The sequence below is a fragment of the Netta rufina genome, assembly GCF_964035555.1.
Source record: "Netta rufina genome assembly, chromosome: 1".
Lineage (NCBI taxonomy): Eukaryota > Metazoa > Chordata > Aves > Anseriformes > Anatidae > Netta > Netta rufina.
In genome coordinates, this window is record NC_140123.1 from 199,274,173 (window position 1) to 199,298,558 (window position 24,386).

Below are 24,386 nucleotides of genomic sequence, written 5' to 3' on the forward strand. Positions count from 1 at the left end.
ATTGCAAATTCAGACCAGCTCCCCTAAGCCATAAACCGAAAAGGAAACACATGACTTCCTCCTGCGTGCTCAGCTACAGTCCTTTCACTGCTAAAAGACGGGAATTGAGAGGGGGCAGCTCAAAAGCAAACTGTTCTGTTCCAGCTCATGCTGAGAGGGTAACCTATTTTGTTCTTTCAAGAATGACAACAACAAGAGAAAAACTAAATTTAATTTATTTTTATCAAAACCTATAGGAAGATAGCAATACTAGAGATCACACATTATGAGAAGAAAATGTTCCTGAGCTTACAAACTGCATATTCTAACGTACACAGTCCTAAAACATACATTAGAAATGACCAAAGGATTGACTTAACTTTGAGATTAAATAAATAGACAATAGCTTTCTTACAGATGATCTTGCAGCATTAGTTCTGCTACCTCAAAAAAACAAAACAAAAACAAAAACAAAAGAAAACAGAACAAAAAGCTAGAGGATAGAGCACAGGTTACCAGACTCTAAGTGCATGTACACAACTGACCTAGTGGCCGTGACGATGCTACCAGACCACAAAGCAAAACAAAAGCAGAAGCTAGGCTGGTTTAGACTCCTTAGGAATTTGAAAATAAGTTTCTTCTCTTCCCATTTGGCCAATTTCCCCCTGAACTCCTAAGAACAGCAAGTTTTAAAAGTGACACAGTGTAACACTAAGCTAACTCACCAACTGCAATCCCAAATGCACTGAATATGTAAATATAAACACTGTTCGAGCTTCTGAATTAGGAACAGGATCCATGGTCTAATTTCAAATAAATACAAACTACTGTTACCTCCCAGGATGTAAGTTAAAGGTCCTTTATTTGTCGCACAAGAGGTAACATACACATCCTTAGAGAACATCAGCGGTATTTCAATGCTGGTGATAACACACGCTGCCTTGGGAGAAAGGCAGACACTGAACTCAAGTACAACTAGTAAGACTTCAGCTTTCAAAATCCATTTACTTGTGATTCTTTAAATCCAACTGGGAATAGACATAGCCAAAAAGGGTGTCGGACCGTCCTGTCGCCTCGCACAGGAGAGGCCAGAGGGACTGATTTGGTAAGGAATCGAGTTCTTGCCGCGGCCGCTCCTGCACCGACAGGAAATGCTGTGGGCGGCAGCAGGTTGAGCAGCTGGAGATGGCCGATTCCATCCACATGGAACGCACTGCTGACCTGGGCTACATGCAAGAGAAAGCAGAGCTCCAGATGACAAAAGATCATCTAGAGTTCGGTAACGTTAAAGCTCCACATTCCACCGAAATAAAAAAGGTGAGAGAAACGGCATTTTAAAAATCAGCTGGATTCAGTGTTTATTCAGGTGTGTGAATACAGGTGAGCCTGGTAATGGCAGATACTCTGAAATCTAAGCAAACTTTCCCCATTGAACAATATAAAACATCGATTGCAAAGCGGATCTCTGTATTGTGGACTACAAAACTGAGCACTTTCGGTGGCCTACGCTCTTCACCCCAACCATCAAACTGATTTTGATGCCTCGTAGCATATAAAAATGTCACTTTCCGCCAACAAGCCGGATGTTCAGTGCCAATGCAACTGTGCTTCTTCATCAACAACCAACCTGTATTATCCTTTGAAACACTCTTCTTGGAGTGCTAAGAATTAACGTGAAGTTTAAGGCATTTTCTAACTAATTAAGTAAACTGATATATGCTGGGTACTTGACTTCATTCACCTGAGCCAACAGCAGCGCACCTTATAAAGGCAACTAGCTGACCTATGATACATAGCTCGCATCCAGTTATGGAGCAACATAATTCTGCCTGACCCGACCAACATTTACACCATTTGTAAGCAAGTTTTACAAGCATTTTAATCCATGAGAATAAAGCCCTTTGATCATCGCCGGACCTTGGCTGGAACTTCACTCATAACCTAACTCGACTGCTCTTCAGTGTTTTGAAGCCAAGCAAAAGTTAGCATACATTACGAACAGATCAAGTCAACTTGAAGATAATCAAAAAAAAAAAAAAAAAAAAAAAAAGATTCAAGCAGCTGAAGAACTGTGTGTTTCTCAGCCTTTACATTCAAGAACATCTTACAAACATCTACAGCAAACGGGTAGCTCGTCCCTAGCCTAACTTCACTGAAGTTAACATTTCTGCAACAAGAAAAAATAGGCCTAGTCTCTTAAAAATCTGTCACTAGGTAAAAAAAGTCACAGTATGTAAAAACAATCAGAACCAACTGCTAATACAAATCAACTCCCAGGCTATTGCTGCACCTAACAGGTAACCATCTCCAGAATGCATCAGCTTTGCTAGACAACGGGCTGCTTTCCCTCTTCGTTATCTCTTTCCAAACCAGATTTGTTTCAGCAATGACCTCCAGCTCTCTGCAGTAGGAACAGAACAGCGTCTGGTAACAGAACCGGTAACAGTGTGGTATTTACAAATCCTGTGCAGAACTGCAGATCCTCTCCAGAATCTCAACTGCGAGTCAGAACCTAACAAGTGGAAAAGTTCTACCTGTGAAACTTCTAAGTAACGTGACATCAGCTAAAACTGTTCGAGACCTGACCTTCCGTCTGGACTCTGCTAACACCGATGACTCATGTGGAGTTCAGCGGACGTTTTGCCGTCTGCATTCCTGGGAACGCTCATCAAACCATGCTCCGACGGCCCTCCTTCATCGCGGGGCCAGAAGTGTTATTGCAAATCTCTCCAAGCCTTTCTTTTGTTCAACACCACCAATGGGAAAAAAAGCAAAGGAACTGTCCGCTATGATTCAGGACTCAAATTGGATGTCTCCAGACTTCTCAAGGTACAGAAAATATGCAACACGACTTCATCCCACTGAAATCAGCTCCTAAAAGGCCTACACTTTGTAAGCTCACACTCAATATTCAAATCAAGGTACATTTTAAAGAGTTTTCTTACCATACAGCTTTCTCCCTCCTACAGAACAGTGCTATAGAAATCAAACTTTAATCTCTGTTATCAGTTTCAGCCTGAAACATTAGATCTCTTTCTTTGGCCAATGCCATTTCAGTTACAAACAGAATGCCTTCTTTTCATTGTATTCGTTTACATTAGCTGTAAGAATAATGTATGTGTGAAAGAAGAGTCTTCTTAAAACACTTTTAGAAGAGAACGAAGTATTTGTGACGTTGTACACCCAAACTCAGTTGAGATAACCCCTGCAACACACAGCTCCACATTTACAGACTGTTCTGATCCTCTTTCTGGAGGGGCTGAGGCCATCCGCAGAGTCTGACGTCAGATCTATTGAACCTGCGGCACAGACAAACACAAATAGGGATGTTTGAAAAGAAAGACCAAAACCGTGCTAGGCAGGCAAATGGCTTCAAAAAGTCTCCTACCACCTCAGGACTTAGAAGAGTTGTGCGTGAAGCCACGCTGAGTTCTATTTACAACTACACGACACAACATATGTAGCAGCAGAATCCAAAGCTCAACAAACTCGAGCCCTTCATCCTGGTCAGCTAAAACTGCAACCTGCCTTCAGCATCAGCATCACACACACCACAAAAAGGGGGAGTTTTTAGAAGAGATTTAAGTAAAGCAATTTGTCAGTTCTGAAAGAGAGCGTTGACAAGAATGAGGTGCAGCTCTGGAGCATAAGCATACTTCTTTGGGAAGTAAATAGCTGGGCAAACGACACGTTTGTTATGGCTTAGTGGTTTGCAGGCAAACAGAGCTTGACACACGCAACTCCACTGCCAGATAAACTAAAAATATTTACATTGTATTGGAGGGGAGAGAGGGAAGGAAGAACTCCCAAACGGAAAAAATCAACTGTCAAAGAGCTGGTAATAATTTACCAAGAATCCTGTTTCCTTAAGTCAGTAACAATCACTGTATCCAGCCCAGCAAAACAACAGTTTTTTTGGGCCTTCCTTCTTCCTAAACATCTGCAGCACAGGACCTACATCCACAGCTGATGTCTGCAGGCACCACAACAGTGACATGCCTCAGACCACTCAGCTGTTGTAACTGGCTTCTTGGCTGCCACTAGCTGGTGCTTGCAAGGAGTTTCCTCAGAAAGTACCTGAAATGCCAGTTTAAATAAAGAAAATAATTTTTTAAAGGTATCCAAACATTTTTTTTTCAGCCTGCAACGTTAGCCAGTGCCCCACACCTCCCCTGAGAACAGGTTTGAAATCTGCAGACCTTTCATCTGGTAGTCGAAGGTGAGCTCTTCTCCAGCCTTGATGGTTCTCGTGGAAAACAGTGCTATTCGAGGAAGACGCAGGTCGAGGTTGTCAATGAACACGTTGAAGACTTGGAGATTTGGATCACACTGTAAAGAAAAAAATAATGTGGTTTCTGGTAAACAAACAAACAAACAAACAAAACCAAACAAAACAGAAGTTTCACTGAAAAGAAGTGGAGGGAATGGCTCTTCTTTCAGTGACAGAGGTCTGAAATCAAGTTATCTTCCGAAATCAACAAATTCCAGTTTTGAAATAGCGTTAAAGGAGAACGTTCAGAGTAGAGCTCTTTCAAGAAGATAACCTTTACAAGGTACTGAGACTACAGGAATATCTAACAGCCTAGTTAAAAAAATGGCACCTTCAAAATATGGCAAGGAAAAAAGATGGCAAACAAAACAACCGATATTTGGGGTTAAGATTTACTTATTGAACCCACAAAAATAATTAAAGCTGAGAAGAGAAGAACAACCTAGCGTTTCAAGCCACATAAACCTAACTATAGAATAATGAGAGTAAAGGCTGATTTCAGGTCAGAAAAAAACAGAAATAACATTCTCAAACTATAGGTAAATTTTTATTTCTAATCGCTAGCCTGCTTGGCTTTTGAATTATCTGCTACAGGCAGGGAGGGGTGAACCTGTCAAATAAACTAGGCAGGAACTAGAAACCACTTTTTCAGTTTTCCTAGATTAAGTTTAAGCAGCCTCTAAGACAGTTTGTTAAACTGCACGCATGCTTTTCTGCTATTCAACGGTAAAATATTTCACGTTACAAAAGCAGAACTGAAGTTAGACTTCTAACTCTGCACTCAAGTGCAGGAATAATTTATTGCCACTTCCAAAAGCAAGCAATTGCAATTCTAAAACTCTTCATCCTCCTCCCTAACAAGCCTGCATGACACACAAATGATGTCATCAGCTCACTGACCTGAAGACGAGTTTACTTTATTTGTACAACAGTGAGTGCAGACCTCGTACACACCACATCGTTCACAAATACCTCATTCCTGAACTAGAACATGTAATTCTTTTACAGATGCAGCTCAGCCTTTGTGTTGTAGGTACTTGAATTGATAGCAAATAAAACACAACAGAAGTTTCCCATGGAAAATGTACTTTCAGGTTCTCTGGCAAATTTAGATTTGATACTAAGAATGGGAAAAGGTATCTACACAAGAGAAATGCCAAAGAAAATAGCAATTTTTTCTTCATCTACTAATATTTGAAGGGTATTTGACACACCCTCCCCTGCCCTGCTACAAAATAATGCAGCAGCTCCGTCGTCTTTAACTCCTCACTGACTTGATCAAGTGTTTCTCCTGCGTTATGCCAGTTGGTTATTTGAAAACAAAACAAACCCTATTTTGGTAGTGCGGTGACTCCCCTGGAACTACCAGATGTCCACCTGATGCAGCCTCACATTCCCAGATTCGTGTAGGCAGCCTCACTCTGAGTACAGCTAAGTATGCCATTATATTTGTTATGTTCTATGTGTTGGAATAAAACACACTACTTCAGAAAAACGGTGAACACGACAGTAAAATATTCGCAGTAGGCGAGCATTTCTGGCACAACTGGGGTGATTTTGTCCGCAGTTAGGATATGAAATGAGGCCTTACGCTGTGATTCACAAAGTGGGACACATTTCCATAGCGAGCCGCATCCACTGTAAATTCGTCTGAGTCATAGTCCAAATCAAACAAGTACGTATTGCCCTGGTTGTCATAGAGCTGGCCCCGTCTCTCTGCTTCCTCACTTGTAATCACCTAAAGAGAGAGAAAAAAGAAACCTGCATCATATTATTAACTATTACTGAATTAAAACACACATCACAATCAAGTCAGGAAAACTTTGCTTAGGAAAAACAGCACGTGTGCTGTCTGGTGTAGCTTGCCTGGTGCACTACTTCACCTCAGGAAAAAAAAAATCATCACTTGCATTAAGTGTCTTGATGAAGCCAAATAAACCACTGGAGTTTCTAGCCATCCAGTTCTTTCATTACACCCACAAAACCTTTTGTTAACTTCATGTAAAACTAAAATTATTTTCTCTCTCTAATTTGTATGGAAGCAGAACAGCAGTTACCAGTCTTTACAACTCTTCCTATGACTTCTGTCTGTAATGAAAGATGCTGTTGCCTCTGTGGAATTCCTCGTTTCATGGTACCTTAGGTCTCCTCACCACTTTGCAAAGCTAAATCTATGAAATTAAGCTTTAAAAACTTCACCTGCAGCCTGCTACTTTGAATGTATTCTGTTGTGCACAATCAGCAAAAAAATAATTATATATATATATATATATATATATATATCACAATTTGGCAGCAGGACACATAAAAGTAGTAACAGAATTGGAAAAAAACACCTCAAATATTTCTGACAGACCAAATTTGAGAACTTATGCAGCAGTAGGGAATCACCCAATTCACATGAGAGGATAAATGTACTTTTTTTTGCTTTCAGCAACAGAATTCTGCACTCACAACAGTCTCCTGTCAGTTGACAAGGTTCTATTAAAAGGCTGCAGAGTTCACAGATTTGAGGCAAGAATAAATACAATGAAGACCACAAACATTTGTAAGTGGGGATAGAATTAATTCTTCTGAGTCATGTTATTAGCAAGGCGGATACGTGGCAGAAGCACACCAGAGTGGATCAGAGAGGCTGCCAGGAGCTACTGGTGTAAAAAGCCCTGAGACAGAGCTGCACCAGATAACACAAGGCAACGTAAGTCTGCACTTTGCAGCACTGAAGTTCTGCTTTGGAACAGCATGAGACAGATTATCCATACAGAACAGAAAAGGGACCGAGCCTGGGAGGGAGTGTGGTAACAAGTGTGCCTGGGGAACAGCAGAAACTACAATAAAGATAAGGGAAGAATGAGGAATGCGACTGCCAGGAAAGAAAAGGACTCATCTTTAGAAATACTGCTAGGGCACATAACTACAGGAATTCGGTAACGAGTATTCTCTTCACATTCAGCCTTGTACAATACTCTGGAATGGAGAATATATTGGACGAGGTAATTTCACTGCCAGCTTGAACATCTATTCAGTGTATTCCTCTGCCCAGAAGCAGAAAAACTTCTGTTATAGAGCAAAAGCCAAGAAGTGTTAAAACCAGGAGAAAGCTCATCAAGACTTCCTCCTTCACCATAAACAATCAATCCATATGAGATAAATACATACCTCTCCGACATACTCCATCACGAAACTGTTGGTTTTAATTTTCTGGAGGGTTTTCACTCCCCAGCCTCGTCCGTTGTTCGTTCGGAAGATGCAAAGCGAATACTGCGTGCCCTTCTGTACTATCCTATTAGGGCAGTCGGGCCCGCACCTACAAAATGAGTTGCATTCATAGATGGGCAAGCCAGGCTGGATTTTCAGCTTTTTTTTTTTATTATAAGCCAAAATAAAGCCAGCCTCCTTTGGACAGCACTTCTCAGCAGGGCAGTCTGAGCATTCACAGCCAGTCGTTATTCCATTGATTACATTTATTCCAGGAGCAGGTTTGTACTCGTTAATGTAGTAAAAGTCTAAAGGAGGACCTTCGAGATCCACAGTGTTTTCTACCAGAATCATTCCTCTATGATTCTTTTTCCTGTTGAGTTCTTCTTTCCATCTCTGCAGAGCTATTCTTTGCTTAGCCTTCCTTACAATGTAATCTGCGACCGCAGGTTTCAAGGCTTTAACGTGGTTTCTCACTTTCAGCGCTTTGCCTTCTTTCACTCGAGACAAGTATTCGTTCTTGTCACTAAGAAAGTTTTGAAGAAGCAACGGACACTTCAGATTTTTCTGAGGTTCCCAAGTATTCGAAGACTCTGGCCATCCTTTCCATTTCACAAGATAGTACTCTGTGCCCTTGAAATACAGAAACACACAGATTTAGCCACACGTCTGTTTACTGAAATGTAGAGTTCTGCAGTTAAGAAATGCCACACAGTACAGAAGGTCCTGATGGCCCCAAAACAATTAGAACTGGGAAGAAAGGGAAAAAGCAAGTTTGCTGTTGGCAAATTAACTTAGAGCACAACTTTGGATACTCCACGGGCAGTGGAAACTTGGAAACTCTGGGGCACAGAAATACACAGCTGAGAAGAACTCAGGTCACTAATCTTAAACCAGGAAGCTAGTTTCTTAAAGCAGTTACGCAAATTAAACTATCTAGTTGTGTGACTCATGCATAAGCAGAATATAATCATGTCACACACAGAACAAAAAAATAAAATCCTAAACTTCACAAGCAGATGCCAAAAAAACACTATTTGCCCTGTATCAACCATGCTCCTAAAGAAGCAATCTGTTTAAAACACTTCATATTGTATTTACAGTCGAGAAGCACACGCTTTGCACGGATTTTACAAGGGCCAAATAACTGTAGTAAATGTAACGAAGCCAAATCCTGATACTGAATTCCACCGGCAAGAACAAGGCATAGGAATCCAGCAGCAGCACATGGCCCTAACTCTTCATCAGACAGACTACAACATTCGAGAGAAAAACAAAGTTAACCTGCAAATAAAGAAGCATCGTAAGACATACCGAGCTACAACCTAAAAGCATCAGGGTTTTGCTTCTAGATATGTAAAGGTGAAGCATTTTGTATTCCAAAATCTCTGTAATTTCAGGACAAAACTTCCGTCAACGTACTGAAAAAAGTAGCTACGCTGCTTTCTGTTTACAGTTCAAAGTTTAAACGATATTTCATGCGATGTAATCAATGGCTTTGCACTCGCAGCCTGTTTCTTTATATTAGGAGCAAAACTACCTTTGTCTCGCTTCCAAATTTCATCTGAAAGAGTGATCAGATCGGTCTGTGTTTCTCTTACCTCTTCTACCTTGTAGTCACACAAATATTCCACCTCATAACTCTTTAGACTCCTGTTGGTGATTCCAATGGATTTACATCTGAGATTTTCCTTCCTACATAATTCTTGGAGGGTCTCAAGTGAAGCTAGACATGGCACATACCAGGCTACAATAAGAAAATCGGTAGAGAATCCTATTTAATGTCTCGGCTGAGTTCAACCCGTTATGCACTCCACGTGCCTCAACCCGAAGTCCCCGCGGTACCACCTGCGCCAGCGGCCTCTCGCACGCCTTCGGCGTCTCTCCAGCTTTCACCCTAAGGCTCAAGGCAGAAGCACGGCGACGATTCCCTCCCTGAACCTCGGCTTGGCGTGCCTGGCCGTATACTTACAGGGAACCACCAACGCTCTGGAGGGCAGGCACTGCGGCAACGCGCTTCCAGGGGCGGAAAGCGCCTTAAGACTGAGGGAGAGCGTTGCCCTACGGTGAAAGCGTCCCGTAACCGAGCCGCAGCTCCGAGCCAGCTTCCCTTCTTCAACGGGACCTCCAAAGGGACCCCAAGAGCCCTGCAGCTTGTAGGGGACCCCAGCCCCTATGACGGGACCGGGGTGACCGATGGAGTCCTGGCCCCGAGGCTCTTCCAGAAGGATCGCGGAGCTGGAGGGAGGCTGCTGGGGGCTGAAGGGGTAAAGGGGGGGAAGTTTGGGAAGGTGGTGAGGCGGTGAGGGGCTGAGGGGAGGAAGAGGAGGGTGAGGAGAAGGTGGAGAATGAAAAGGATGAGGAGAATGAGGAGGAAGAGGGGAGGGAATGGGGGCAGTTGCCTTTCCCCCAACCCCCCTACAGCAGCCCCAACCCCTCTCCCCTCACAGTTACCTCAGGCACCCCCCCCACAACACGGTGCTCACCCCTCCGGCCTCCAACCTCCCCCCCACACCTCTAAAAAAACCCAACCCCAACCCCAACCCACCCCCCACCGCACCACACCGCCGAGCCCGGGTTGCCAGGCTCCAGCTACAGGAAGAGGAAAGGGGGTGGGAGGGCTCGGCGGCGGTTCCCTCAACCCCCTAAGCCTTCCTCCTCCTCCTCCTCCTCAGCTCTCGGCGAGGCGGAGGGGAAGCGAGGGGCTCGGTGCCCGGCGGCCTCACCTCCTGGCCAGCCCTCCATCTTGGAGGGGGCCGCAGGCGCCAGGCGCGGGTCGGGGCCCGCCATGCTCCGCCTTCCCCCCCCCCTCCGCCTCCGTGCAGCACGGGGCGGGGCCATGGCGGCGCCTCAGAGGCGGCCCCGTTCTTCCCCCTCCACCCCCGTCACGGTTAGGGAGGGTTTTTTTTGGGGGTGTAAACGGAGAAAGGAGAGGGTTAGGGGGCGGGGGTGCGGGCAAGGCGGCGAGGTTCTCTAACTACATTAAAAAAATAAAAATAAAGCGTTTTTCACCTTACTTTAACGTACACTTTCCTCCCCCCCCCAACACTTCTCTCCCCCACACACTGACTCCTCCACAGAAACAAACCTACAAAATTAACAGCTATAAGGAAAATTAACCCCCATCAAATAAGTATAGCAAGACTTCAGCTCCCCCCCCATTAATACTAAAACTCTTACATCAAGTTTTAAACCTGAACCGTATATTAAAGCAGCTTTAACGGATCTTACATAGTTTTAAAGCTAAACCGTATGTAAAAGCGGCTTTTACAGACCCCATCTTTCTTATCGTATGCCAGGTGGAGGAAGGCCCAGGCTCCTCTTTGTTCACTTTCAGCATCCACTCGTGGGGCAGGGGGAACTGGAGGCCCCAGGAAGGCTGCCCTGAGGCCCCGAGCTGGTTCTCTGCTGGATACTGACCTCCGGAGTCAAAGGGGAATATTTCAGGCACTTGGAACCAAAAATATACCCTCTCACCACAATACACTTCCTAAAAACAAGGTCTGCTGTTCAAGTCAGCCCCAAACCTCAGCAGTTTGTACTATTGAGCACAAAATACACACCCCAGAGATGCCCAGCCACTAGCTAGCTCTCCAGTCTCTTCTCAAGGACTTACTCCAATCTGATGTTAATGTGCAACAGTATGGGGCTAAGGGACTCCACTGCCCACACCAAGTAAGGCTTTGGGTTTTCCAAGACCCCTTTTAAAAGCTTCCAGACAGGAACTGATGAACTATTTATTCACTTACCTTCAGGACACCAAGGAGCTAGTGCTAGGTGAGGTAAAATTTTCTGAGTGTTACAAGTTCAAATCAAATGCTTAGTCTGGTAAGCCAGAATTATGTTTGAAATGCAGTAAGATTTATATCTACATAGGATTTTATAAGGTAGAAAGAATATGAAAATGCATGTCCTGCAACAGGTAACTGAGGAGCTCAAGACACTTGGGAAAGCTGTAGGAAAGCAGTAGTTGAATCCAAGTCTCTTCGAATCCAGATTGGCATCCCTCTCTCTAGTTTTGGTTTATGCCTTTGAGGTACCACTGGGTTACTCTGAATATCTGACAAAATTATATCTGGCCCTACCTAAGGGCTGAACTGGTGCTTGTCTCAACTGTATGCAAGACCAAGACCCTCAAATCCTGTAACTACAGCTGCCTGTTCCACTTTCTATTACTTTCCTCCCTACCTAGATCTAGAAACAAAAACAAACAAACAAAAAAAACAGAATGTCAGATTATAGCCAAACAAATATATACCGATATATACCGATATACAGATTCAAACAGTGCCACAGTATGGAGAATACCAGCATCTGTATAAATTTTTTTATTTATTAATAAACACATAAATAAGCACATATAACCCTCACATGTGTTTTTCAGGTAACATCACAAAACCATCTTACAGTAACGCCACAAAAAAAAATATCCTGCCCAAGATGCCAGCTCAAAAGGACATCACCTCCTTGGTTTTGGGCAATATTGAAACCACGCAGGTTAAGTATAATTTGTACAGTTATTTGGGAGTGGATTTTCACGTATCTAGCTCTGGCTGGTTCAGTGCTATGCTGGTTGAAGCCACAGGTATACTGTTTGAATGGGTACAGGACCTGATTAGTCCTCAGACTACATAATATGTTGCTGCTAAACCAAAAACCTGAGATATGCTCTTTGAAATTTTTATTAAAAGGTGCTGATAAATTCAATGCTCTGTTTTCTTCCTATTTAGATTAACATTTTGCACCACATCTTCCACTCCAAACAGACTTGGTGGAAAATTAATGTTTTACTTCAGTTTATTACAATTCTCTATGAATCATTAAAGACACCTCAGAGTCACCACTTTGGTGGACAAGCCAAGGAGAGACAAAATCAACTCAGGGTAACGTTGCCTTTCAAATGAGGCTATGAAGCCACTTCAACAGTGATGACTTCACACTTTCCAGTATCTTGATCTGTGCAGGTAACATGTAAGGATCCATCCCTAGGGAGAAAAAAAAAAAAAAAAAAGAAAAAAAAAAAGAAAAAAAAGTATATTTAGGACCATCTCATTTAGTATGTTATTACATGTTCTATAGAGAACAAATAGTAGTCTTCATGCAGAACAGTGGAAGCCAAATAAGCATCAAAATATCCATAGAATAACATATTTATGAAATTACTGTGTTCAGTACTTAGATACTTCTTGTTCTTCATTAAAGCATGCATCTTCTCCACATATGATGGAACAGACTCAGGAACATGTTTATGTTATTAGTGTAACTAAGTTAATTTAATGCAGTATCAGAAATACAATATGTAGTAATATTCAAAATAATTACATTAAGAACTCAGCCTAATGGTAACCAAGAGATAAGTGCATCTTCTCAAATCACAAGAACTCTTATAGAGTACTGCTTTTTAAATACCAAGGATCTTCTTAAAGAGAAAACCCTTCACTTTAAAGAAAGATAACACTGAATCCTAGTTCACCTATGCATTCAAGTCACACTTCAGATTCAGACAGAAATAGGAAGCATTTTAGTGAACTTTCACTGCTCTGTGCATTACCAAAACCCTTAAAATAATGAAGCTTTCTGTACCTCACAGTTGCATGTAAATAGCCGAAAAGATTTTTCTCACTAATGCTAAGAGCAAATTTCTGCATGGCTAAGGAGGTATTTAAAGTTCAGTTCATTAATACAGAATTAATAAACCTGATAGTTAACTTAAGAAAATAAAAGTATTTTGTATTCAAATAGCATGTAGGGATTTAGTTTCTCAGCAACATCTAGACAACTTTCTCATTAGTTTGAAAAGCAGTAAGAATTCCAGTACAGTCCTCAGAAGACAAACATCTTTTGACTACTTGGAACTCTACCGTTATCTTTGTAAACTACTTCGACTATTTCACATAAACCAAAGTAGTCAACCATTAAGACCAAGGGAAGTCTGAGAAATCACTTCTAAGTCAGTTCCATCCCACCTCTCCTACCACAACCATATGACACTTTGTATTTTCCCTGTAAAAAACAGGTAGTTCTGTAAAAAGTAGATTTATAAAACCTGATTTCCTATGGCATTGTTTTTCATGCTTAACAACCCTGACTCTAAAATGAAAAGGCCACAGGTCTTTTTCATAAATGCAGCATTATAAGTCCTTCAGGGACTCATTAGTATTCATCAGCAACTAATAAAAGGATGATTTAACTTTAGTTATTCACAAGTGTGTGCATTCTGCAGGACTACCTGCTGCTCTCAAGCATGGTTAAACTGATCAGCAGCTCTCAAGTTGCTAGAAGCCATCTATACAACCATGTTAGGTTTTATTTCCATAGCAATCAAAGAACGCAAGCACGGAAAGTGCTGCCTTAAAAAAACAAACAAAAAAACCCCACACATTCCTCACATTCTTACAGAATTTGCCCCAGCTAGGGCAGAGCCCAGTAAGCAAGGAAATGCTGAAATTTCTTAACACAAAACTAAACTTTCTCTAACAAGTGTGAAGCAGCAAGTTAAATGTCAGAACAAGAAATATGGTAAGTACCTTTTCATAGTGAGAACAGTTAATATGTCATGTAGGCCATCCTCCTTTTTATCTAAATCCTGGAGTACAATCTGTTTAACAGAGAAAAATTTTACAATCTTTTTTTTTTTAAATCCTTACACAGCAGTCTAATGAAAAAAGTGATATGCATAATAATTAGTACATGCACTAGCAACACTGTTACCTCGAGCAATTTTATTTCTAAAGTGCTGGTGATCTATGTACTACTGGAACACCTGGTTATGGGCTCTTGTCCCAGATGAGCTGCACCACAGTAGTGCCAATACATCAAAGTCAAACAAGTATTTAGAAACTCAGGAGGGAAATTTCTTTAAAGATGCTTCAGTAATTCATAACACATTTGTAGAATAACATTTAAGGACAATTTTTAGACAGATGCATTCAGTTCTGATTTTTTTTTTTTAACATAAGGTTCTGGTAAGTGTGGTTGGTTCTTTTTTTTTTTTTTTTTTTTTCCCAGATTCACTTAATTTCCAAGTAGTTCACATTAAATCTTGCACGTGCAGACACTCACCTGTGCAAATTTGTTTTCTTCATTCATAGGACCTTTTCCTAATGACTCGTACAGCTCAAGGCACACAGAAGACGTGTTTCCAGGAGCATGCAGGGTATGCTGCCTTCGAGCTGGTAGCGGTGTCCCTGATGGAAATAGCACTGTGAATTTGTCAGCCCCTGACTCGTCTACTCCCTTTAAAAAGAAAGAACAAATTCACGCCTTTCTAAGTACTTCAGTGAGCTAGATGCTTTGTAACAGTGCTCCATGAGCAAAGAAATCCAAGATTCACTCCTTCTGCTGTATTTACCATAATAGCAACTCAAGAAAAATCCCTGAAGTTTCCCTAAGTGAAAAAAATCCAGCAGTGACGAGGAAATGGCAATTAAGGAAATAACAAAGATGCAATCCATCCCCCCTTTGAGTCAATAGGAGTTTCTCCAACGATTTGGATAAATCTAAATGGCCACTTAAAGCTAATTAGCGTATTAAAACAATACTATTTCTTTAATATCAAAGCCTAAGTGGTTCTACATATTCATTATAGCATTTTCAAAGCCTAAACAGATTTTTAGCCTTACCTTATAAAGAATATCTTTGGCAGAACACTCAATAAGGAATGCATCTTCTTCTAATGATGGATTCTCTTTCCCTAGCAGAATCCCTGCCTCTATTGCTGCACCAATAGGAATAACTTCATCGGGAGGAATTGAACTCAGGAGTTCCACATTTGGGAAAATGTCTTTGATCAGTTGCTGTAGCTTTGGGATTCTAGCAGACCCACCACACAGAACCACCTGGAAAACAAGACAATGATTTCAAACCTCGCTTCAGAAGATAAGAAAAGGCTACAACTTGCAAAATGGAAGTGTAAACCCCTCTGGGATATTTTAGCACCTGTAGGTGTAAGTCACCTAGTCCAACCTCCTGCTCAGAACACATGCAGTTACAACAGGCAGCTCTAAAAATACAACTTCCAAAACCTCTGCCAGCCCTTTTTTCAGTGTTTGATAACCCTCACACTAAAAATTCTTCTCCTTGTTCCAAATGTTAAAACTAGATCTTAAAACTAAGCTAATTCACACTTTTCTTAGCTTAAAGCATAGCTTAAGAGTTGTAGAATTAGGTTCTTTTTAATATATTTAAAATGTAAAACAAAACCCACACCATTAAGGCCTGAGCAGACAACAACTTTAAAAATATTTCCACCAGAAAACAGAAGACACTCATTGAACAGTGGCTTAGAATGCCTTATTATCCTACAACTGTAATTCGGATGTGACACAGCTTTGGTGGTAACACTAATGAGGAGTCTGAAATGCATCCAGTATCATTACAAGTGCCAGTTAACCTTCGCTGCAGAATTCATGCACCAATTCCACAAGCAGTACGTACAGCAGTATTTACCACAGACCGGTGCACAGGAATTTAGATGAAGTCACTTTTGTACCAAACAGAAAGAGACATTTGAAGCAACCAGTTATATTTACTACTTTAATCACCATTTTTGGCTTTAAAGTTTGGCATCTAATGTGTTCCTAAATTTAAGCTAACAAGGAGGAATGAAGGGAGGAGGAACACAGACACCAAGCAGACAATAAGTATCTTGTTCAGCTTGTAAGACCGAGCTGAAACTCAGGAATTCTTCAAGTGTCAGCCAACCCAATCCAAAACTCAGTGAGGGCAAACAAACTTCTGAATATTAAAGAAAGTACTCCTCAGCTCTACCAAAAGTTACACTAACACACCAAATGGGACAAATCCTCTACCATTTCCTCAATATACATCAGTAAACGCCATCATTGACTAATTTTACCTTAGTCCAAATAACCTCCGAAGACCTTGATTCTACATACGCTGTTGTGTTTAAGCATTTTTGGCTCAAATGCATTCAGAAATAATCGCAGTCCAAGGAAAACAACCCCCCAAATGTTCTTGTAGAGCTATAAAGCATTGCACAGACAAGTGATTTCTATTATTACCTTATTAATATCATCAGCTGTAAATCCAACTTGCTGCAAGAGCTTTTTAATTGCTTCTACACACTTAGTAAAAAGTGAGGAACAGATAAGTTCAAACCTGGCCCTAAAGGGGGGAAAAAAAAAAGTCATCCACTAAACAAATCCAGAACAGAAGAACAATCATTTTTAGAACATACTTTGTTTCTCTAACTATACCTCATATTGAGATTTTTTTTAAGCAGTCAAGAAAATTTATTTCCCAACCATTAATCTCAAGTAAGTGATTTATGTTGTGCAAGTATCTCTGCTATTGATTGCATCACTACCATGGAACGCAATTTTTCTTAGTGCATTCTTGGGAAAAACACAAAGTTTTCACATCTGAGTCAAAACAATAAAGAAGCAAAAAGTCCCTCATCTTTAAAACAGACACATCAAAATGCACCTCTTGAAGTTTCAGAGGCAAGTCAAGCTGCTTCCTGATTTACACGGAGGAATAGTTACTTAACCAAATCAAAAGAAAACGTGCTTGCTTCAGGTTCTTTCAAGCCTGAAGACAAAAGTTACTCTGCACAACTGCAGTAAGTCAAATTCCTCATCTCAGCTGAACCAAACAACCTCCACAGTAGAGCTTCTCACGCTTCCAGGCATACTGTGCCTTACTTCACCAGATCCAACTGCAGCAACAGCACAAAACAATTTTATTTTGCTAAATTCTACTGGTGACAGGAAGAACAAATGAAGTTTAATTAAACACTTCAAAAAGAGTTAATCCTGAGAGAGAAAAGAGACTTAAGAGTAGGACACAGCACTATAAACAAAAAGACAAAAAAACATTTTTCCACTCCACCTGTCAAAGACAGATACTAAGATATCCCTGACTATCATTTTGGAGCTCATTTGGATGAAAGAGCCCCAAACCCTCTTTTGTAAGAAAAAATGCAGCAACAAAAACAATAATGGGAGGCACAGGAGAAAGCACCTTGATTAATTACAGGGCTTATTTCCCTTTCATCAACTAGACTCTAAAGATGGGGTCTCTGTGGACCTTTTCAGAGTGTCTCTCTTAACCATTTACAAGAACACCTTTAGTGTTCCTCTCAACTACCTACAGATCATGCATTAACGGAAATAACATGAAAGAAAGCTCAAAAAAGCAAGTTGGCCTTCCGGCATCACCAAAAATCAAAGCTTATTAAAATCCTAAACACAAACTAAAAATACTTAAAGCTTACTTCTATGTAACATGAGTAGCCTCAAGATTTGTTTTACCTGGACACATTACAATCAAAATCCAATCCGTCATACAGTGAATCTACAAAACAGTTTGCACTTCCCAAGGTTGATAACGAGTGCTTTGCAACGTCAGCGCTGTTCATTAGCTTCATCATAGCCCTGGGATTTCCTCTAATATCATGCTTACAAGACCTACATTAAAAAAAAAAAGTCTATTTAGAAAGGCAGGCATTTGAGCATAAACTCATTTTTTTCTTTAAGAAAGCGTTTAAGATATTAACATTTTTTTGTAGACATTTTAATGTTACCTACAATGACACTATGGAAAGTTGACAGAGAATAAGAGCACGTGTTTCAATTTCAACTAAAGAACACTGAGTAGAGGCACTGCTGTGAACTCAAGTATTAATGCTTATTATAAAGATTTAAGTCTTTCTGAACTGGTTTTTGGCTGAATGGATCCTGGAAGTAACTGGAAGAAACAGTAAGAACAGGCCTACAAGTTAAACAATTTCAATCATATTACTGTAAGAAATAGAACACTGAATACTAGACATGTTGAAAGAGTCTATTTCATCCGAAGTCTCCTTCTGTGTTAGCATGCAGCTGACCATGACAGGGAAAAAAAGCACTAGATCTAACGCTAGTACATTTGAGTGCAGTTTTGTTTGTTGTAGGACAGGACACACAGGCTCCAGCCTGATAAAGCTGGCCAGTCCACGGTCCTTCATGTCAACAAGAAAAAACAAAACCCACAGAAGTGAATTCCCCTCCCTCCAAACACAACCACATCTGTGACTGAAACAATATAATCATGCCTACATCACTTCAAACAGTTCATAGCTGAGCCCTCACAGCTCACCCCAACCCAACCATTTCCCCAACTCCCCCAGCAGCTGACTGTTCCTTTTGTATCTTTATCTGAGTTGTTTTGCTCAGACAGCCCACCAGCTCCGCCAAACTAGCATCAATTTAAAGACATTGAGACGTAGAGCTGAGTGAGATGGTTTAGTGGAGGACCGGTTAGCGTTAGGTCAGAGGTTGGACTCGGTGATCCTGGAGGTCTCTTCCAACCTAGACGATTCTGTGATTCTGTGAATTCTTTTCTACAAGCAAGCATCACATGTGATGTTCTTGTCCCAACAACATGCTTGGAATTCAGAACCTACCTCTGGAACTCAGATGCTAAGTGTTGTGCTAGAGCTTCTGTGAAGCACACTCCACCAATGCTATCGTCTGTGTTAGTAGCCAGCACGCGGTATATTCCACTGTTTACTTCTATCACCGTGATAGAAAGCGACGTGCCACCAAGTTTATAAACCAACACATTGCTGCCACAGGAAAAAAAAAGAAAGCAGTATTAACAAGTCGTCTAAAATTATGCTTCCTTTGACACGCTTTCTAAGATGACCATCACCAAATAATATATTGCAGGGTTTTATCAGTTTGGTCCAGTGAATTTGATTTGAGCAGTTTAGATTTAGCATGTCTTGTTATCACTGACTAGTGACCATGTTGCCTAAAAGAAAAGTCACTGTCATACAGCCAGAGTTAGCCCACGTTTATCCCACAACATAACCTAAAACGTAACGCTGAGTTCTCAGTTCTGGGCCCCAATTATATGAGAAGGGTTAAAAAAAAAAGAAAAAAAAGATACCAACAAGAGGAAGAAAAGACATCTGTTCTCACTAGCAGCAGTCTCGGCTATTTTGAAAACCTTGTGACTTATCTGAGTACTCATGAGGGAAACTGACTGCACCTCCTAGGCAGGACCTTTAGCTCCTCAAGCATATGCAAAACAACCCCATCTCCCACAATTAGAAACTAGCTACACCAAGGTCTGCTTAAGAAGTTTACATTTTTCCTCGAGCCAATCAGCTCATTAAAAAGCAAGACACAAACTGGGGACAAATCTTTAAGACAATTTCTTACAAGATAGAATAAAGGAGTTAATTAAAAGTCACAGATTTATAACTTGTGAATTTCCATTGGCTCTGAGAGAAAGAGAAAAGCAGGCTTCAAATCATTAGTTTTGTATCGGCTGTTAGGGGAACACATCATTCCCTCGTTTATGATTTCTCTGTGTAGAATGTGCTGTGCTAAACCTCACGCAGATTTAAACTACAGCAGCTTAAATTTAAGGAGTAAGATCTTAGGATTTTACCTTTTCCCAGTGGGTGAATCTTGGCCAATTCCGTAGGCCAGGAGAGCTGCAGATGGTTCGTGGATTAATCTCATAACATTAAATCCAGCAGCTGCAGCTGCTTCCCTGTGATAAGGCATAACAGCATTGAATTTTACTTTAGTGATTTCACTGTAGTTATTAAGACTTTGTCAGAACTTGATATGACATCAACTCAGCACTTGGTTACAGCATGCTATTAACAAAGGGAAGTGACTGGGAAAAAAAAAACATAATGAAGTTCAGTTGCAACTGCTTTCTTCAGGGAGTTGGATCTGTAGTGTGCTTATGTCAAGGAAAACACTGATGCATCAGACATGCATACCCCATAAAAACAGCAGAAGAAAATCAAGATTAAAAAGCCACCCTCAAGCAAGCTTGTACCCAAGCTTGTACACGTCTTCATCTGTGGCATTAAGTGTCCTCAGTACATTATTTCACCAGATGTCAAATTGATTTGATTCCAAATCAAGTTACCACAGCTCACTTTTAACTTTACATGTTTTCTTGGCACTCAGTGGCCCTGAAACTGCCCCAATAGTTTCCTCCATCCTGAAGTCATTTTGAAACTCGGATGCCAAAGCAGTAGAAAGTTTCATTACGCATACCGCAGATACCCAGAGCGAGCGTTTCATGACTAACTTTGAGTGTATTTTAAGTTCTTCATGACAGTTCAACATAACGTCTTCTATATACTGAAAGTAGAGAGAAATGCTGCTATTTATGCACAGCTTTGACTTCTGTCGTGGCAAAAGTCTACTTATGCTTTCACAGAACTGAAGTTCTTCAGCTGCACTTCCAAGCAGAACAGTGGTGTGTATTCAGTACCTGCTCTCTAATAAATAGTCCTTGATAAAATCAGGTAGCACCATTTAGTTTGGTGAGATGCAGAGGGAAATTATGGAGGGCTGAAAAATCATTTGCATTTCAAAGGGGACACTGACGAGGCAGTAGAAATACCACATCTGAGATGACACTACAGCCACGATGACAGCAAAGTCCAGCAGAACTCCTGTTGTTCACCTGCCAGGAGGTCTGCTTTAGGCACGGTAAGTAACAGAAAAATCTGAATCCTCTTACCCAAGGGCATTTTTCTGATTCTCTCCAAAATCAAACGGGACAGTGATAACAACGTCATTTACATCCGAACCAATTGCAGACTGAGCAGTTTCTGTCATAAACACAGGCAAAACATGTTGATTAAAAGCAAAGTACCAACAGACCACATCTTGAAAATGTGAGGATAAGCTTAGAAATATTATTATTAAATGCTTTTACTCATTAAGTACCTTTCATTTTACTGAAAATTAGCTTTGCCACATCTTCCGGGTTAATAAGCTTATTATCTATCTCATACTGAAGTTTCCCATTCTTCTCAACTACCTGTAAGCAAAGACAACACACCCTTGTTAGAAGCATAATTTGAACATTAGTGTTTGGTAATAACCTATTTAGTTTCTGTTCAAAGTAATAAAAAAAGGGAGAAGGTTGTAGATATTTTCTGTTGTATCTAGAATAGTTTGGATTCTGTGACAAGAAAACATTCCCAAAATGCTGTCAAAGAGCACAAGGAAACCTTGTACTATCCAACATGACAGTGATGTTCGTAGAGACTTAGAAGCTCCCGACTTCCTTCTGCTATTAAAAAGCTCTCTGTAGTACAACAGCTCAACTACTTGCTGCTTCTACAACATTTTTAAAAGAATTGTCTTTTATGAATGGCCAAGAGATGCATGTATTTTTTTCTGCTGGACTACATTATGGCAGCAGATCTCCAAACAAGGAGTTCTCTACTTTCTAAAGAGAGAAAGAAACACGTTCTAGAGGAACACATTCACACAACAGCAAACAAATTTCATATTGGGAGAGCCGATCGCTGCAGAACACAACCAGCGTGGCACAAACTGCAAAGTAGCACGGTATAAAATGAAAAGTTATTCTGATAAAAACAAAACAGAATAGCTCATACTCACCGAACATTTGCTTTCTGCAATGTATTTCTGTGCTTGGGGGTCACCAGAGCTGTGAAGACAAAAACAGAACAGCAAGATAAACCATATGCTCCGGGGTAACTGCAGAAATTCATCTTGGTGATGTTGACAGTACAGGAAGAAGCTACACTCCAGGCAAGATTCCTCTTTTCACTCTACGGATACATCTACGTGGAAGAAAAGATCACAACGTAATGGTTCTGCTGCTATCTGTCAAGCACCATTCCCCACGCTAACAATAGCAGAAACACTTGCTAGCTGGTGGAAAGTGACAAAAAAAAGAACCCATCACATTTGTTTGTAACCCACCACCCCCAACATTCAGTTATAAAAGACTCTGGTGGCATTTCTATTGTCTTGACTGAGATAAGGTGACAGCAATAAGCTGCCTGTCCTCTATTTGTGACAAAAAACGAAGTATCTGCCAAGCACTAAGACATGCAGAGTGGACACGTTCTCTTCCACTTGCTTCAGTGGAAGAGCTGGAACACGCAGCCACGTTATCACTAAAATGTTTTGTGGCATCTCCAGTGCCAGACCTAAATAAATTCAGGCCTAGAATTCTTTGCATCTCTCCACTTTAAAATTAAATATTGGGTAAGGAGTTCCAATGATTCAATCGATGTTTAAGACCAGGGGAACCACGCTCTTAGCACCAGATTCATTTTACTGCTACTGCTTGACAGTACAGTGCCTTGGACATCAGTGCCTTGGACACTGAGCAGCTTTCATGGGGAGAACTGCGCTTCTCAGCTTCCCTTCCCCTCCTGTGTGCTTACCTTCGCCCCAGAATCTGCTTTACTTTCACTACAGTGCTGGACACGTTCCTTATCCTGCTCTGCTTCGCCGCCAAGCCGACCACCTGAACAACAAAGAGGCGCTCGGTGAGCCCCACGCAGAGCGGCTCCCCCGGGGCACCACCCCGCGGGCCCCCCTCACCTCCTCGCTCTCCGTGAACGCCACCACGGCAGGAGTCACCCGGTCCCCCGCGTCGTTGGCCACCACGTCTGCGCGGCCATCCTGTGGGGACAGATGTCTGTCAGCGTCACCCCGGCACCACTTCCTCCTCCTCCTACCACCTCCCCTACTACTACTACCACCTCCTCCTCCTCCACTGCTGCCTCCTCCTCCACCACCTCCTCTACTATTATCTCCTCCTTCTATTACTACTTCCTCCTCCTCATCCCACTACCTCCTCCACCACTACTACCATCTCCTTCTATCACAACTACACCCTCCTCCACCATCTGCTCCACTACTACCATCTCCTCTTTTTATCACTACTACCTCGTTCTCCCACCACCTCCTCCTCCTTAATCTCCACTTCCTCCTCCTCCTCCACCTCCTCTACTACTACTATCATCTCCTCCTTTTACTACCACCACCTCCTCCACATGCTACATCCTATACTACTTCCACCTCCTCTTCCTCCCACCACCTCCTCTACTACTACCACCTCCTCTACTACTACCACCATTACCTCCTCCTTCACCTCCTCACACCTCTACTACTACTACTTCCTCCTTCTACTACCACTACTACCCCCTCTACCACCTCCTCTACTATCAGTCTCATCCCCCACCTCCTCTGCTACTACCACCACCGCCTTCTCCTACCACTACCTCTTACTCCCCCACCCTCTCTGCTACTACCACCATCTCCTCCTTTTACTATTCCTACCTCCTCCTCCACCCACCTCCTCCATCTCCACTTCCTCCTCCTCCTCCACCTCCTCCCAGCACCTCCTTCTCCTCCTACCTCCTCTACCATTACCTCCTCCTCCCACTACTACCTCCTCCACCTCCTCTTCCCACCTCCTCTACCACTACCTCCTCCTCCTCCACCCACCTCCTCCTTCTACTACCACTACTACTTCCTCCTCCACCTCCTCCCTCCACCTCCTTTACTACTACCTCCTCCTTCTATCACTATTACCTCCTCCTCCTCCTCCACCACCTCCTCCTCCTCCACTACTACTAGTAGTACTACTACTACCACCTCCTCTACTACTACTACTACTACCACCACCACCACCACCTCCTCCTCCTTCTACTACTACTACTACTACTACTACTTCTCCTCGCCCTCCGCCCCGCACCTTGTACACGGCGGCACATGCCGAGGACGCCCCCAGGTGCACGCCGATGGCCGCCATCAGCCCCTTCCTGCTCGCCGCCGCCCCACAATGCCCCGCACTCCCGCCGCCAGCCAATCCCGCCCCGCGTCTCTCCGCGCTCACCAATCAGCGTCCGCCTCTCATACACGGCTCGCGGCTCCCCCCTCTCCTCTCCCCCGCGTCCTCGCAGCGTCGGAGTGACCAATCAGAAAAATCGGAGGGGGGGGGTGCGCGTCATCGCGCATGGCAACGCGGCAGATTTTGTGCGTGAGGGGCGGGGGCGGGGGCGGGGGCGGGGGCGGGGTGGGGGTGAGGTGGGGGTGAGGGGAGCTCGTCAGTGCCGGGCTTGAGTTTATTTAACCCCAAAATAAAGATTAATGCAAAGAAAGGCGCAGGAAGCTATTCCCTGCGT

At 42.3% G+C, this 24,386-nt stretch overlaps 2 protein-coding genes across 5 annotated transcripts; both read right to left on the reverse strand.

Annotated features, from left to right (window-relative positions):
- Window positions 1–198: 198 nt before the first annotated feature.
- SUV39H2 (SUV39H2 histone lysine methyltransferase) lies at window positions 199–10,244 on the reverse strand. Of its 3 annotated transcripts, XR_014618460.1 has the most exons (7): window positions 10,174–10,244; window positions 9,049–9,194; window positions 7,409–8,080; window positions 5,841–5,987; window positions 4,179–4,308; window positions 3,830–4,056; window positions 3,201–3,278 (listed from the first exon to the last, which is right to left on the reverse strand). XR_014618460.1 is itself a non-coding variant. In XM_084287377.1 (6 exons), the coding sequence occupies exons 1-6, from the start codon at window positions 10,235–10,237 to the stop codon at window positions 3,169–3,171; spliced, it is 1,269 nt and encodes a 422-aa protein (XP_084143503.1). In that variant the 5' UTR covers window positions 10,238–10,244; the 3' UTR covers window positions 199–3,168. The 3 variants fall into 3 exon arrangements, 2 of the variants coding, with proteins under 2 accessions (XP_084143503.1, XP_084143504.1); XM_084287377.1 differs by lacking the exon at window positions 3,830–4,056 and having other exon boundaries at window positions 199–3,278; XM_084287378.1 differs by lacking the exon at window positions 3,201–3,278 and having other exon boundaries at window positions 3,768–4,056.
- Window positions 10,245–11,745: 1,501 nt separating this feature from the next.
- Window positions 11,746–24,030, reverse strand: HSPA14 (heat shock protein family A (Hsp70) member 14). Of its 2 annotated transcripts, none has more exons than XM_084306379.1 (14): window positions 23,957–24,030; window positions 22,798–22,878; window positions 22,638–22,720; window positions 21,841–21,889; window positions 21,157–21,250; window positions 20,948–21,038; window positions 19,850–19,954; window positions 18,855–19,016; window positions 17,722–17,877; window positions 16,471–16,573; window positions 15,070–15,285; window positions 14,510–14,683; window positions 13,975–14,045; window positions 11,746–12,432 (listed from the first exon to the last, which is right to left on the reverse strand). In XM_084306379.1, the coding sequence occupies exons 1-14, from the start codon at window positions 24,011–24,013 to the stop codon at window positions 12,354–12,356; spliced, it is 1,521 nt and encodes a 506-aa protein (XP_084162505.1). In that variant the 5' UTR covers window positions 24,014–24,030; the 3' UTR covers window positions 11,746–12,353. The 2 variants fall into 2 exon arrangements, 1 of the variants encoding a protein (XP_084162505.1); XR_014619343.1 differs by having other exon boundaries at window positions 12,367–12,432; window positions 14,510–14,634.
- Window positions 24,031–24,386: the final 356 nt, after the last annotated feature.